General features: G+C 38.3%; 1 protein-coding gene across 6 annotated transcripts in view; it reads right to left on the reverse strand.

Moving 5' to 3' along the window:
• SCFD2 (sec1 family domain containing 2) overlaps positions 1 to 17,721 on the reverse strand; it is a 413,820-nt gene that overhangs the window by 224,498 nt on the left and 171,601 nt on the right. For all 6 annotated transcript variants that reach the window (XR_005369014.1, XR_005369016.1, XR_005369015.1 and 3 more), the window contains exon 5: positions 7,871 to 8,120. Coding sequence is in view for 3 of the 6 variants with exons in the window: in XM_038556084.1 (XP_038412012.1) it covers positions 7,871 to 8,120 (250 nt within the window). In the remaining 3 variants the exon portion in view is untranslated. The remainder of the gene's footprint in view (positions 1 to 7,870; positions 8,121 to 17,721) is intronic.

Below are 17,721 nucleotides of genomic sequence, written 5' to 3' on the forward strand. Positions count from 1 at the left end.
ATGAGGAAAGAATGCAGGGTAATACAGTAAAGGAAGCATAAGAGAAGAATTTCTTATTGGATCCTCATCTTTTACAATTTTCTGTTTGGAAGTACTTCATATTTTACTAAGAAGACCAACTTTCTACAAGGCTGGGAAAAGTACTTGGCCAACCATGAAAAATGCTTTGTTTGAAAGACATATCTCTACTAACATAATAAAGCATCTATGCCTTGTGGTAACAGAGATGAAAGTTTTTATAATAAAGTGGCAGACACAAATGGCAATAATAATTTTATATGGTCTGTGTTTACCTGAGCTTTTCAAAAGAGGAAAGCTGACATAAATCATTGCAACTAGATTTTTACTGTTGGTTGTAGAATGTGGCTTTGTTTCTCTATGGATAAGGGCCCAAAAATGCTTTCCATTTGGAAAGTGGACCTGACAGTACCATGAGGTACCTACCACAACCCACTGAAAAACAAATTCTCAACTGCCTCCTCATTCAAAATGGATGAAGAGACTCTCCTCTATTACGTTTTCCTGTAGGGGATGCAAGGGAACTAGTCAAGAGCTCACTAGACTATGTTTATCCTCCTAGTGTCCTTAAGAACAATGCTTTCCAAACTGGACCTGCCTTTCCTCATTTGTCTTATGTGATTGATCCTAAAAAGGGCCTTGGAACATAAGAAGGGATAGAGAAAAAAAAACAAAACAAAAACAAAAAAAAACAAAAACAAACCTTAGGAAACAAGATCCCTTGAAGTGAAACACTAACAAAGTTGAAGAGAATGTAAAAAATCATGGTCACCCCCCCAAAAAAAAATCATGGTCTGCCATGAAGATAATTTATGAATTTTACCCAAATCAATGTGAACTTCTGATTATTCCAGTTAGAGGAACAGGCATCCTGCCACTATTTTATGCAAAAGTCCTGTGAATTATGTGGTAAAGGAAGCACAACCATACAGTTAGCAAGAAAAATACCATCTTCACAGGAGAACTTATGTAACATTTCTCCCACAAAACCTGCTCTTCATACTGTATTAAAAAATAATATTCCTGGTTTCTTGAGAGATTGGAGTGTCAGATTCGTGATCTCCTGGCAACAGTCAGAGGATCCCCAGCTTGACATCATCCCTCCCATGCCCTATCACCCTCTCTACTAAGACTGAATATCCTTTGCTAATTGTCATCACATTTTCAACGTTGTTTTTCTGTAACTGAACCGCTTTACTTATATTACGTGCTGGACCCCATAAACACTTGAGTTTGAGACTCCTATTGTAACACATGGTTCCAAACGTACTTAAAGTCTGAGGATGCTATATAATCATGCTTTTGATATTTCTTAATTGAAAGATACTAGGAAAAATATTTTATAACTTCAACAATATCTTTAAATGAATTTACAATTTATAAATCATAATGGTATCTATAGAAACTTGCATATTTATATGTGAAGAGTAATAGTTTATAGATGATGCATAAAGCACACGTGGAGCTGTGAACCTTTTGCTCTAAATCCTGTATTTTCCTAGGGATGCATGAGCCAAAAAGTTGGGAATCACTAGCCAGGTAAAAAGAATTCTGGCCTGTTAATTAGGAAACACAGACTCCAGTCCTATCCACGAACTGGCTGTTGGTTGGTGATTTGAGGCAAGTCAATCAGCATTTCAGGACCTTGATTTTCTCATGTGCAAAGTGAATAGACTGGATAACTGTTGATAGCCTTTCTAACCATAAAACATAATAACGTATGCCTTATGAGCCCTTACACTTATAAAAATCTTGGAAACTATGGGACCTACCAAAAGTGTACCGGGGTTTTGCCTAAAGACAAAAGGTTTATTAGGAAAGGAATCACCATGGAAAAAATGGTAACATAGTGTGACAACTACAACTCTACTGTTTCCAAATTTAGATACCATGTTAGACGCTCTGTCCCAAACCATGTTTGAAACATTAGCAGTAAGTTATGTGAATAAATTATCTCAAACAGGTGTGCCTGGGTGGCTCAGCAGTTGAGTGTCTGCCTTAGGCTCAGGGCATGATCCCGCCGTCCTGGAATCGAGTCCCACCTTGGGCTCCTCACATGGAGCCTGTTTCTCCCTCTGCCTTTCTGTGTCTCTCATAAATAAATAAATAAAATCTTTAAAAAAAATGATCTCAGAACACAGCACTATATATATATATATATTTCATTTGAGTTTGGGGCATATTTTTTAGACATGTAAGCTATGGGCTCAGACTCACATATCTGTTTCAGATCAAAGGAGATACTGGGTATGAAAGTGCTTTAAACACTGTCATATTATTCAGAAATATCAGATACTATAATAATGATGTTATTAACTATTATTTTTCCAATGCTTCATGGCAACAAAATACCAATGATGATAAAAATAATGATAATGATGTAGAGAACAAACACTGACAGCATATGCACCAGAGTCTGCACCAAGCACACTGAAGATTTTATCTCATGAGTTTGGTACTATCATTACTATCCCTACTTGACTTATGAGGAAACTGTGAATCAGCGAAGTTAAATGACTTACTCAAGATCACACAACTACTAAGATCCAGAGTCAGAACTAAAACCCAGATACACAATTCCTAATCCTGTGCTTAGAGCTTTTACATTCCACCACCATTGTCCCTAGGGGTTCTATGCCTCAAGACCCTAGAGTAACAGCAAGTGTGGAGACATCTCCAATAAATATTGATCGATTGAAAATATTTGTGATGTAAGTCCAGTGATACTAGCACATAATAGCACATTATTTCAGCATATCCTATAAAAGAAACTTCAATATTATAACTGTAAAATTAAAGTACCTTGAGCATCACTCCACCTCACAGTATACTATCTTGCCTTAGAACTCTCCCTGTCAGGGAAGCCTAAAATGATAATTATAGCAAGTTTAATACAAGTTTGTTTTTTGGTTCTTGTTTTTTTACCTACTATTCATTCTCATCTTCTGTCTTCTAACAGAACCTTGACTTTGTTCATGATAAATATATGCCCAGTTAAAAATATTTAAATTCTCTAGGAGCCAGAGGTGGTCATGAAACTCACTTCTAGCTAACAATTAAAGTAGGACAGGAGAAATGTTATTGTTTTCCTAATACAAAAAAGGGCAGACTCTGTTAGTATATGCCTTTTACTTTCAACTTTCTTTCTTTATTGTGTGAAGCATGGACATAATAAGTCAAGGAGGGGTACCCACCTCATGACCATGGTGACAAAACCATAAGGAAGGAAGGAAGGAAGGAAGGAAGGAAGGAAGGAAGGAAGGAAGGAAGGAAGGAAGGAAGGAAGGGAACATAAGGACACGCAGGAAATGAAGTAATGAATTCGGACTTTGCCGTCCGTACGTGACGTCCTTCCGGCCTTCCGGCCGTCCTTCCGTCCGGCCTGCCTTCCTTCCTCCATTTTCTCACGCACTTCTTTTTTCCTTGCCATGTGCTCTGAACTTCCGGCTGAGAAAAAAATAAATCCCTGTTTGTTAAATTAATTTGGTTAATTTCCCACTACCTATATCCAGGTGTAACCCTTATACAATGATACAATAAGTGATAATCCCAAATTATCAACAGGAAGAAGAATAAGAGTGTAATAAATATAAATATAGTTTCCATGGTATTAGCATGCCTCTATCTTGAAGTACAGATTTTTTTTAGATACTTTGAATCACTCATTCCCTAGCTTTACACTAAACTCAACAGATCTAGTCCCTACTGACCTTTCTTTAAAGACATAAAAATCCAGAGACATAAATCAATGAGTAATATAAAAGCTGTTTACCAAAAATAAATTTTTCCAAAATAGTTTTGGGTGTCAAAACTACATGCAAGTTTTGTTCTCCTTGTTTTCTGGTTCCAGAACCTTCTGACCAACACACCCTCGAGTTCTGATTTGCTCCTAATAGGTTACATGTGTGCCAAGCTGTTTCACTTCAGTTTACAGGTTAGGTAGGTAGCGCTTGGAGTGGGCAAAGCCCCAGGGCTGGTTGCTTCTGACCAGAAAGTTCTGTCCAGTTACCTGAGTATACTATGCAAATGTACTCATTGTCTATGGGTGTAACGATGTGAATAAAGCTGGGAAGCGCTGCCCAACATGACAGCTAGATGCTATCAAAAGAACAACAGCCATAGAAGAAGATTTACAGTGTGTATGGATTGGAACTTAGCTCACACAGATAATATCATCTTATTTTCAGTAAAGTCATTGAGTGGTCATCAATATGGCACTTATGTTTACTATCAACGTTTAAAGGTGGATGATATGAAGACTGACAAACTCTGCTAGGAAATGACAGAGCCAGGACTTTTGCATCAAGAATTTCTACTTCTAAGCTTTATGCTTTATCTGATATACACCCCCTTGTATCATGAGATTCCAAGTTTACACAAATTTTTAAAATTAGAATTTTTTTCATTCTCTGAAGAAAGTTCAAATGGCTTTCCTTGGTTTTCTCTTGTGACTGCTATGCAAACACTAACGTATATGGAAACCGATACTCTCTTTGAACTTAGCAAGACTGAGAAAGCACAGTCAATGACATTTTCAGGTCATACCAATTCTCTTTTTACAACTCCTATCCCTGACACCCAGAGAACCAGCACTTGTCATTTTGTATGAGTAGAAAAGAGAGGTTTTTTTGCCCACCGTTCTCCATAAAATTAGCTATCAAAAGGAAAATAGTATGCTGCTGTTGACCATGCTTAAGTTCTAGTTTGTTTTGCCAATTACAATTGTTCACTGTCCTTTCCATAAAAGGGAAGAATAGGGAGAAATGAAAGAAATCGCCAAAAGTAAATTATATATTCAACAAATAAAAAGGAAGTAAGAATTTTAAACACAGGGCAATTATTGTCAAGAGATATTATTGAAATAAAAATAATTTTAAAAAGAATTTTGCTACACCTATTTTGGAAAGTCAGACAACCAATAGATTACAGTGACTAGAAATAATATTTTAATTTCTTTTTTTTAAATTTTATTTATTTACGATAGTCACACACACACACAGAGAGAGAGAGAGAGAGAGAGAGAGGCAGAGACATAGGCAGAGGGAGAAGCAGGCTCCATGCACCGGGAGCCTGACGTCGGATTTGATCCCGGGTCTCCAGGATCGCGCCCTGAGCCAAAGGCAGGCGCTAAACAGCTGCGCCACCCAGGGATCCCAATATTTTAATTTCTTAATAGCAATGCAGAAACAAAGAGAATACATGCACAAAAACAGGAAAGTATGAGGAAACATAAGTAGCTACTATAGACAGAGTAAAAAGAACAGGTGATATCTACAATATTACCCAAGTATTAATATTATTTACTGTTTGTAAAATACAAACATGACGGAATGGCTGAGCATGCACAGCATACAACAAACAGTAAGTGTAAGCACGTGTTAAGTCATAAAATATATTAAATGCAATCGTTATGGAAGTGAGCTGATGGTAGGTTTTAAACATCTGGGCTCCAGGACCAGAACGCCTGGGTTCAAATTCTGATCCTTTTTTACTTTTGGGTGATGATCACATGCTTGAATATTCAGTACAGAAAAAGTATTATCTCCTTGGTTCTATGAACATTTAGATTAGTAAAAGTATAATGAGTGGAATTCTACTGATTAACTGCTTGTTTTCAATAATACTTTTAAACCAAATTTCATCCACCCCAAGGTGTGTATAAGGCATGAAACAAATTCCGCCACTCAGGAACAGGTAGGTGAGCCATGACCAGAAACTGGAATCACATCAACCCAACACTGTGCACAAGTTCATGGTAAAGCCAGGCTAACCTAGTTTCACAATGGGCCAGGCACTGGGAAGGTGATTCAAGTCTTCCAGGATATGATGGACTATCCCCCCTTGTTCTACAAGATCGAGTCACTGCTACCCCAACACCATCCTAGTGCTCTCTGTCCTGAGATGTAAACAGTTGCGTCAGCAGCTCACTGGAAACATAAATCCTACTTATCGAGACATTTGACTTTCCAACGTACTTAACAGGGGTATGTCTATGGCCAAATAATAGTCTATCTTCAGAAATAAAGTTCTTTTGGTGTCCATGGAGGTGGATCAAGGCACATGTATTCCACTGGTAGGTTCACTTACGTCAAATTTAAGTAGCGCATCGTGTCCACCCTGTTTAAACTATACATCCAAAGTTAATCTTGGTAGGAATGTATACTTTATATTATAAAATAATAATAAGATGCCTCTCAAGTTTTTAAATACACTAAGCTTTCCACAAATTCTCATTTTTTTAAGCTTTGTTTGCTAAACTTACTAATTTTCCTGATATAAACATGAGTGTACGGAAGTGTTTTTAAATGTGAAATCACATCTAAAAGCAAGAGAATGCAATATCCTAAGCAACTGCAAACAGAGAAAGTAATAAAGAGTGAAATGCTAGGTCAATAAACACCTTGAGCTAGTATTAAATGAAGACTCTTCCAGCATGACTTCAATTCCCGAAATAATACAGTAACATCAAAGCGTTACAGAAAAGCCATCCAAAGAACCTCGGCTAAAACAAATCATCTTTGTTGTCTGTTTCTGAAATTATGCATTTTAAGAATAATTCTAATTAAATTCTCCCAGCATTCGAATCTACTTTGAATCAAATTACTGTTCGAAGCACTGCATAAACTATATTAAACCTTTTGAAGTCTATATCCACTTATAGCCGAACAAACACACGCAATCGCATATAGTGCTGTAACCTAATGAAATGGAAGCAAATTCCACAAGTTTTCCTTCAGCAGGTTTTTAGTTGGCAAATAGGTTCTAGATGAAGCAAGGAAATGCTTCATTTTTGTGGAAACTTCATTCGGTTTCCATCTCATCAGGGTTTCATTTTCCATAAGCAAACATAGGAAAGGTCACTGTGGGCACGAAGGCCAGCACACAGGCATGGGGCACCTAGGTGGCCAGCCACGCAGCCTCTGTCTCAGTGATCCAGACACTCCCTTCAGGGAGGCACAGCAGGCAACAGGAGGAGACGCTGGAAAATATGGAACGTGCCTCAGTGGAGCCTTCCTGAATGCTGAGGTCTACACACACCTACACACACACACATGCATTCACGAATGAATCGGAGCTAGGTAATGTTTTCAGAGTATTTAAATTTTGCATGTAAGCTCTACATTTCTCATTCTTAAACAGATCTGGGCTCAATCCATATTAACGGAAATAAATTTTGCCCAAAATATAAACAATAAGGAGTTCAATAAGAAAAACACAAATGAATGTCTCTGTGAGTTACACCACAGTTCTTACTAAAAGTAAAAATGGTTAGATTTTATGATATTTAACTAGATGCTTTTCCCAAATCAGTACCGCCTACTTTACTGGCATGTTTGGATATTATTTGGGATACCACACTTAATTCAGATTCAAAATGAAATACAAGAAGTAAAAAATATGAGAGTATTCTTGGAAATTGCAATTTTCAATCTTATGACATAGCATAACATTAATCTTAGGGAACAGCTTTGTGTGTGTGTGTGTGTGTGTGTGTGTTTTAAGTTTGAATGACAATCTCAAAGAAAATATGTCAACAAAAGCCCTTTGAATAGGTTGTACATTTTATTTGTTCTTAAAGATATTACACCCTATGAGACTTTTGCTATTATAACAAGGCTCTAAAAATAGGATCTTCGACAAGCAACTAGAAGGCAATTTCACTACAACTGGGGGAAAAAAAACCTACAATGAAAACCTCTAATCCTAAAGGCTGGCTAGCATTCATCAGGCCTCATAAAATTCCAAACAACTCCAAAGAAGATGGTTACATCCTCTTCCTAAAATGCCTTTACTTTTAAACCTTTTCAGTATCAGTGATGTTTACATCCTGTATTTTTTATTAAACACCCACCTGTGATTTTTTGTAGCAAAGGTGACAACTCAGATTCTTCACAAAAGACCCGAGCCAATGCTTCCTTCACTTTTTCATCAGCTTCTCCCAGGTCTTTGTCCACTGTGAACTCTCCACTGACAGAGTAAACATATATCAGGAGGATCAACAGCTCTTCAGGGCTGTAGTCATCCTTGGTCCTCTGGTTCAAAGGCTTAATCATGGGCAGCAGCTGATTTAACACAACAGACATTGTCGACTCCCCAATGCTCTGAAATTAAAGGTAGTAATAGGAAAATAGATCATTCTTGTACAAAGACATGATTAATGTCCTGCACCAGTCCAAAGATAGCTTGCAAACAAGTTTGTGATGTTCACCGACTAGACTGCTTTTTATTTGTCTGTTTCTTGTCCTGGAGAGAATGCTGCAAGAAATTTGGCAGTAGGTTGACTGGTGTGATCTAGTTTATAACACAACTAATGAAGCTGTAGACACTTTTACATTCTCTTACATATTGCTGAAACAAATAAGAGCCCACTAGTTTAATAAGTGTGAAGTACTTCAGATACCAGAGGTTTTACATTTTAAAAATGCATTTTTAAGCAATATGATTTAAAAATGACATATTTAAAGTGATATGACATAAAAACATGTCAGCATCTATATATCCAAACAAATGCTGACATTCTTTTGGAGGAATTCCCTCCAATTTCACAGTATATTCTTTTTCATATTCTCCATTTTGGCAAATATCAGAATAGATTTTATTTTAAAATCAAGTTTGTTTTAATTTTAATTTATTTAAAAAATTTTTAAATTTCAATTCCAATACAGTTAACAAACAGTGTTAGTTTCAGGAGTACAAAGCAGTAATTCAACAATTTTATACATTACTCAGTGCTTATCATGAAAAATGCACTCCTTAATCTCCACCACCTATTTCACCCACATTCCCTCAGGAAACATCAGTTTGTTCTCTATAGCTAGAGTCTGGTTTTTCGGTTTTCTTCTTCTTTTTTTTTTCCTGTGTTTTGTTTCTTAAAGTCCACATCTGAATGAATCATATGGTATTTGTCTTTCTCTGACTGACTTACTTTGCTTAGCATAAAAATACTCTCTAGCTCCATCCATGTCATTGCAAATGGTAAAATTTCATTCTTTTTTATGGCTGAGTAATATTCTGTTGTATATACACATGACTTCTTTATCCATTCATCTTTTGAGGAACACTTGGGCTGCTTCCATAATTTGGCTATTGTAAATAATGCTGCAATAAATATAAGGGTGCATATATCCTTTCAAATTAGTGCTTTTTTATTGTTTGGGTAAATATCCAATAGTGCGATTACTGGATCATAAGTTTTTTTTTGTTGTTATAACAATGAACAATCATTTTCTGCTAAACCTGGTGAACAGACTAAGGGATCAAACTGGGCAATATCACGTAGGGCTCAAGATATCTTTGGGTGAAACTGAAAGTAATTTACTTTAAAACTTAAAAAGGGGGGCTCCTGGGTGGCTCAGTGGTTGAGCGTCGGCCTTTGGCTCAGGTGGTGATCCCAGGGTCCTGGGATTGAGTCCCACATTGGGCTCCCTGCATGGAGCCTGCTTCTCCCTCTGCCTGTGTCTCTCATGAATAAATAAATAAAATATTTAAAAAAAAAAAAACTTAAAAAATGTTTCCTTTTAGTTCTTCCACTAATTTCAAAATTCCTTGCATGTGATAAGAGCATTGCATTTCTGGAGTAACTGCATAACGTCTAAGTAACTATACCATGTCTCATACAAATTCTGAGATTTTTGGTGAATAAATTCTCATTTTAAATATGTATTTTAGGGGATCCCTGGGTGGCTCAGCAGTTAAGTGCCTGCCTTCGGCCCAGGGCATGATTCTGGAGTCCTGGGATCAAGTCCCGTGTCAGGCTCCCTGCATGGAGCCTGCTTCTCCCTCTGCCTGTGTCTCTGCACCTCCCTCTCTCTCTCTCTCTCTCTCTCTCTCTGTGTGTGTCTCTCATGAGTGAATAAATAAAATCTTTAAAAATAAAAAATAAGTATGCGTTTAATTTCACTTATAAGATAAAATAATCCTATAAAATAAAACTCGACTATTTGTATTTATATTAAAATCAGGGGCCAAATGATCATAACTGCAACTTTCATGTCATTCATTTAGAAGGGTTCGTTGAGGACCTACTATGATCTAGGTACTACACTGGGTCTAGGGATACAGCAGTGAACAAAACAAATCCCTTGCTCTCAAAGAGCTTACATTCTAGTTGGGTGAAGCAGATAATTAAAAAGCTAAAGAAGCAAAATATATAATATAGTAGATGGTGATAAGGGCTATGGAGAGGAATAAAGCAGGAAACAAGGAAGATGAGACTGTAGGGTGTGGGTATGTTTATGTGTATGAAAATATACTATTTTAAAGAGGAAAGGCGAAGTTAAGAAGGGAGTGTTGAAATTTAAAAAAAAAAATGGCCTATAGAAATGCTCTTTGAATGAAGTTGATGGCAAGCAGCTGGATGTGATTCTTTATTGGGATGACTACCCCAAAACGAACTTTTCTAGTCAAGTCATTTCCACACCTGGAAAAATTTGGATATATCATCTCAAGGTTAAGGTTCACAATTATATTATTTAGTACATGAAAAACAGCTGTTACCATTTATGTCCACTAAAAGTCTTGGATGTTCACAATGCACCAAACAAAAACAAAATGATAAGTCTCTGGAATGAATAGGTACAGATGGAAAAGAACAGGAAGATTTTACTGTTACATGGTGACAAGACACGATTTACCAAGTGTAAACACACCCACTTCTCAAAGGAAATGGCTGAAACGTTTGAAGTCATCCTAGGACTGTCCTACCGCCTCAGGAGTCTCTGGAGAAAAACATTTAAGTATTCTTTGCTTTACAAGCTGCCAAGAGCAATTTAAAATAAAGGAGCTGTGTGGTTGGCCTGTTAGAAGTGAGGCCATGGGGGCTGCAGCTCTCATTTTTCCTTTTTACCCTATCACCAACATTTTGGATAACATTAAGCAGATTCCTTCATTGCTTTATATCCCATTTCTAAAAACCAGGTATGTACATCAAGTATCCTATAGGAGCCCTATGATTGATTCTCTTCCAAGACCAAAAGGATTTTTTATTTTTATTTTTATTTTTATTTTTTTATCTATTTATGATAGTCACACAGAGAGAGAGAGAGAGGCAGAGACATAGGCAGAGGGAGAAGCAGGCTCCATGCTCCGGGAGCCCGACGTGGGATTCGATCCCAGGTCTCTAGGATCATGCCCTGGGCCAAAGGCAGGAGCCAAACCGCTGCGCCACCCAGGGATCCCCCAAAAGGATTTTTTAAAAGATAGTCACAAAAAGTAAAATATGATAGAATGATCATCATAATCATTTGAAAAGATTCATCCACTAACATCTGGCCATGTAAGCATCATTTTCAAGTTGTTGATCTAATATTTTTCCTGGAGAACAAACTCCCTCATTAGTGACCCTCTAGCAGACCTCTGTCAGCTAGGTAATGGCTCTGCACATTTATAAAATTTGTAATTTTATAAAATTAATTCTAATTTATAAAATTTATAAATTTATTTATAAAATTACATTCTAATCTGCTTAAAGCATTCCCAAAAGCTAATTATTGAATTGAATACAAAGCCAAGAATACTTATAAGTCTTAAATAGGCATGAGATGTTGTGGAAATAAAGACTCCATTTCAAATGCCCAGATTCCAAACTTGTCTGTACCACTAACTAGCTCCTTAACTTCATAGGATTCCTCAGGATCTCTTCGTCTCTAAAATGACATGATCTGACCAGAAGATGGCCATTACCATTGGTGACTGTAGCAGTGAATCACATTTCATTGTTGGCTACACAGAAAAATATAAATGCTCAGAAAAGAAAAGTTTTACTGCAGAAACAAATGTAGATATGGAAATATCATAGGTATTTGTATGACATGGGCTGATATACATACATCTATTTCCTAGTTCTGCCACCGAGAGGATCTTGAAGTAATGACACCCTGGTAGCAATGAGCACACCCAGTAGTCAGATCTTGGTTTCTAATATCATTTGCAAATAAAGGGAATCAGGGTTCTCAGAGAAATGGCCAATTTTAGGAATGAGACAGGGGAAATATAAGAAGAAATTGGAAGATCTTGTTGTGATGGAAAGTAAGTCCTTAAAAAACAAAAGGATGAGTAATGTCAACAGGACACAGGAAACAACTGGAAGGCCTTCCAGTGGGCAAAACTGAAACAATTTGTGTAAGAAAATAAAATAGTAACGGATTATAACCCCAAGACAAACAAATGTGCTTCGCCCCATACTGATATAAATAAGTGATTGATTGAATGAATAAATAAATAAATAAATGTAGGAGAAGAGATAAATGTTCCTTTCAGAAGAATTCCAAATAACTTACATAAATGTTGTCCCCTAACGGAGGTAGAGTTTAATGCCCCCACTTCTTGAGTGTGAGCTGCACATAATGACTTGCTTCTAAAAAACTGTGTATGGAAAAAGGAGGGAGGAGAATTTTATCTTAGAAGATCAACATTAACATCACCAGTGATAAGTCAAATGATATCATGCATCCTTGATACGATGTGATGAGAATGGCACTTCACTTTTGTGGTATGTTTCTCCCAATCCCATATTCCCACAACAAAAATAACAGATATATCCTAATTAAAGAACATTCTACAAAATGCCTAACTAGTACTCCTTGAAACTGTCAAGTCATAAAAAATAAGGGAAGACTAAAAAAGTAGCACACACCAGATGTGACTAATGACAAAATGTAATGGGATCCTGGGACAGAGGAAGAGCATGAGGGGCAGGCGAGGGGAATAGTGAAATCAGAATAAAGTCTGGAGTCTATAGTTAATAGTGAACCAATATTGGCTTCTTCATTTTGACAAATGTATGACAGTATTGTAAGATTTTAACAATAAGGTGAGAGATATACAGAACCCCCTGTACTATCCTGACAACTTTTCTATACATCTAAAAATAATCTAGACTAAAATATTTATTGGCAAGATGGGGAGGGGAGGAGAGAGGAAGCAAAGTTGAGGGAAGGGAAGATAAGAAGAGACAAATCCAGGTACTTTGGGATCTCCTTCTGTCAGACTGAAAATTCCAGGAAAGACGGTTCCAGCTGATAGCATCAGAACTCCTCACAAATGGAGCCATCAGCCAAGGTAAGGGACCAACTGGAAGCAATGAACTTCCCGGCAACAGCAAAGGGAGGCAGGGGGATCGTCTGGCAAGGACGAACAGGAGGGAATCCTACACACCTTGGCTTAGAAAGCCAACTAGACCCCCCTAGTACTCTCCACAAAAGCATGGCTCCAGACTGGATGCATTTCCATTTTCCAACACTCTCTGCTCTTAGAATGAAACCTCAATGAGAAGAAGGAAACGACCTAGATTGAAACCTTTTTAAGGTTGAAAGAATCTGGGGAGGATATATAATGAGGCTATAGGAGTAAAATTATCTGCCTGGGAACTGGCTGTAGCCCTTAATAAGTTGTGTGAACTCGGGCAACTTAACTTCTCCAAGACTCAGTTTCGTCACCTGTAAAATGGACAAAATACCACAAATGTCTGTGTATTAAGTAACCCCTCTACTCATTTTCATATTGGGGCAATTACTCAAACTACTTCGTGGTTTATAAGACAGGAGTCCCCACAATGGGGCAGTCTTTGTAAGGACCCAAATGTAAAAGGACTCCCTGTGTTCTGAGGGTTGATTTTGGGGAAAACACTTTACCTTACATTTGAGGCCAGACAACAGAAGGTTGCTCTCGAGAGCTAATAACAGAAGTAAATCACAAAGCACACTGCCTGGTGCACAGCCTCCGATAAATATTAAATGCCTACCACCACTACTGCCTACTACCCCCTGGACTCCCTGCTTAGCCGGTAGGAGAGATTAAGAGGAGTGGTAGGGATCGAGAGACCTTCTAGGAATAAGAAGCTCATAGTCTCAAAGGAGGGAGGAGCAGCCTGCGAGTGGTGGATGTGACACCACATCTGGGAACTTAACTGCAAAGTTAGTCAAAGGTTAAAGGCAATATAAACATTATTAAACACTGCCATGAAAAAAGCACACACAGAGCAAACCACAACCAAAGCAAAAAAAAAAAAAAAAAAGACTTCTTTATAAAGTACCAGGGATTAAATTTCTCATTCATTTTGATATAAACGGGCCAACCAGTAGGAGGTGGAAAACTAGAGCTGTGTCTACAGTGACAGAAACTTTTTTTTTTTTTTTTTTAAATTCTGCAGTCTGGAGCTCATGTTATTTTTGAATGAGTCCCCAGTAACTCCATACAAAAGGCTCTCTGTAAAATGCATGTTGTCTTTAGAAAAGCCTTTTTCTTTTTTGGCTGAATTAAAGCACCTCGGTGAAGTCAGAGTCGGGCTCTATGCTGGCTACGTCTGCAGGCCTGAGGGGCCAACAGGCCATCTTCCTGGTGGCTGCCTAGCAAGGCAGGGCTCGTTCCTCACCTGCTCCTCTGAGGGGTCGCCTGCAGGCCCTCAGTGAAACTCGAAGCCACTCTACCGTACTGCTGGAGAACCCATCTCTGCAGCTCCTCCAAGGTTCAGCTCAGTCTCCGCTCACAGGCTTATGGAGTGCTGCCAACGAGGGGAGGGAGTGTCGAAGGCTCTTTGGCCCCAAAACCTCACTTGCCTTCCTCGTCATCCTTTAAATTCCCAGGATTAAGGCCACTCTGCTTCTTTGGGGGAAATTCTATATATGCCCTCAGGCAAAATGCAAAAATACACCAACGTACCTTGGTATATGTGGGGCTAATTCACTGATGCACTCCTGAATTCTTCAAAAAATGTTTACTGGGTACATACTAAGGGCCAGGCACCGGGCTACACTCTAGGCATACAAAGAACAAGGCAAGACACAAGATTCCAGGAGCTTACAGGTGAGCAGGGGTACGAGTAAACAGTAGGGGAGATGCAGTAAATCCTTTAGATGTTTTTGTCCCTTGTGGAAACACACCAGAGGGACACCAAGTCCTGGAAGAGATGGTAATTCAACTGAGTCTTACACCATCGACTATCATCTCAGGGAGGAGCAAAGTTCTGGGAAATGACCAATAGGATAAGAACCTTTTTTCATTCCTTCAGCAACTATTTAACATACACTTACTAAGAGTGTTTGGTAGGTAGAGTAATGACCCTTGAAAAAGGCCCACACTCTAACACCCAGAATATGAATATGTTATAAGCAAATACGGCAGACTTTGCCAATGTGATTGCGGTTACAGATCTTGCGACGGAGATTATCCTGCATGACCTGGTGGGCCCAGTCTACTCACAAGAATCCCTAAAGTAGAGACCCTGTCCTGGCTATGGTCAGAGAGAAGCGCAATGCTGCCAGCTGTGAAGGTGGAGGAAGGGGGCCACAAGCCAAGGAACGCAGGGGTGTCTAGACCAGAAAATGGGAGGAGATACATGTTCCCCTAGAGCCTCCAAAAAGGAATGCAGCACTGCCAACACCTCGATTTTTTTAAAATGATTTTGCTTATTTATTTATTTGAGAGAGAGAGAGAGAGAGACAGAGAGAGCGTGTGCTCGCACAAGCAGTGGGAGGGGCAGAGGAAGAGGGAGAAGCAGGCTCCCCACCGAGCAGGGACCCCCAACATGGGGCTCCATCCCAGGACCCCAGGATCATGCCTGAGCCAAAAGCAGACACTTAACTGACTGAGCCGCCCAGGTGCCCCTTCAACACCTCAATTTTTGTCTAGTGAGACCGGTGTTGGACTTCTGACCTACAGAGTGTAAGATGGTACACTTATGCTGTTTTAAGCTTCTAGGTTTGTTTTGCTTCACTACAACAGCAATAGGAAATGAATACAAGTGGTTTTGTGAGGGAGGGCATGACAAGCTCCGCATCAGGACCCAGAGCCCAGACAAAGAACCTGGTACATGGCAAGGCCCCATCAATACTTGCCAAAGGACTAATTAAGCAAACAGAGCAAGCATGAATAGGTACCTCGGTGGCACTCATTCCATCTGTCCCAAAGGGACAGTGCTGGGGAGTGCCTTCAGGGGTATCGCAAAAAGGGAGAGCAGAGAGACACACCAAATTTAAAATTTGCTACTTAACAATTTTTTTCTAGAATTAGTCCCAAACCATGCAATCTCATATAAGCTAATATTCATCAAGCTCCGAATAATCATTAAGACAGTGGTTTTCAAGATGTGGTCTATAGACCCAAGATCCCGGTGGTCTTTTCAGGATGTCAAAACTATTTTTTTTAACGCTACTAGAACATTCTTTGCCTTTTTCACATTACTGTGTTGACATTCTCACTAATAGCGCAAAAATAACGGTAGGTAAGATTGCTGGTGTCTTAACAGAACAAAGAGAATGGCTCCAAACTATGCTAGCAGTCACTGTACTCTTTACCATTATACTATGTATCCACAGATGGAATTTCTTAAAAGCCTAATTCACGTAAGAATGCCATTGATGAACCAGTAAAAATTATTAATCTTACAAAACCTCAAGCCTTAAATGAATGTCTCTTTAATATGTTGTGTAACAAAGTAGGAACTATGCATAAAGCATTTCTCCGCTATCCTAAAGCACAATGGTTAACTCAAGGAAAAACATCTATGCAATTATTTGGGTTGTGAACTGAACTAATTATTTCTGTCATGTAAAACCATTGTTACTTGAAAGAATGACAGAGAAATTGCTATTATTAAGACTCAGATATTTGGCAAACATTTTCTCAAAAATGAACAAAGTAATCTTGTTCCTTCAAGAAAAACAACTGACATATTTATTGCCAATGATAAAATTCTGGCTTTTAAACAAAAATTCAAATTTTGGAAAACTTATGTCGGCCACTGGCAGATTCTCTGTACTTAAACATTTTTCTGATGAGATCAATGGTGACATTAAAAATGTGATTATTTTCAATTGCATAATGAATTGTGTCAACATTTGGAAGATCTATATAACTCAGTGAGCCAATATTGCAAATGACCAAGATATGATGTAAGAAATCAAGAATAGACAGAATATCTATCCAAAATACATGGTAGACCAGTGGATTTTAATGTAAAAGAGCACAAAAAGCTCAGTGGTATGGTTTCAGATTCCACATTACAATTTACCCTTAAGAAATCACTGTTTGTATCAAAATATCCCTCCCTTTTCCAACTATGTATCTGCACGAGGCTGGATTTTCTTCATAACCTTCAACCAAAACAACATATGGCAGCGTACTGAGTGAGGAGGCAAATATGAAGATCCAGCTGTTTTCTGCTCAGTGAGACATTAAAGAGATTTGCAAAAATATAAACCAATGCCACTCTTGCTTACTCTTTTTTGTTTTGGAAGTATAGTTATTTTTCATAAAAATATTAATGTTAGCATGTAACGGGTTTGTTACTTTTAAAGGAATTAGAAATAAATTAAAATTTTCTCAGTTTTAATTTCTAATATGGTAAATACCAATAATCATCAACTTAAAAAGAAAGTTCATCATTTTCTACTCTCTTTTCCCCTCCTTGTGGCTAAAACACAGATAAAGTAGTGGCAGGATTGCTTCAACTGTGTTCTTTGGAGGAAAGCAGAGCAGTGTGCTTCTTTAAATCAGAGCTTCTAAAAATGTAATGTGCCTGTGGATTACCTGTTGAGCACCGATGCTGATTCACTAGGTTTGGGATAGGGCCCGAAGATTCTGTACGTCCTAGAAGTTCTCAGGTGATACCAAGGCTGCTGGTCCGTGGACCACATTTGAGTGGCATCTGGACAGGATCACCTAACAACTTCCAGACAGCCGTGTGTATAGGAAATGAAATATCCT

This window comes from Canis lupus, chromosome 13, assembly GCF_011100685.1.
Source record: "Canis lupus familiaris isolate Mischka breed German Shepherd chromosome 13, alternate assembly UU_Cfam_GSD_1.0, whole genome shotgun sequence".
In the NCBI taxonomy this organism is placed as follows: Eukaryota; Metazoa; Chordata; class Mammalia; order Carnivora; family Canidae; genus Canis; species Canis lupus.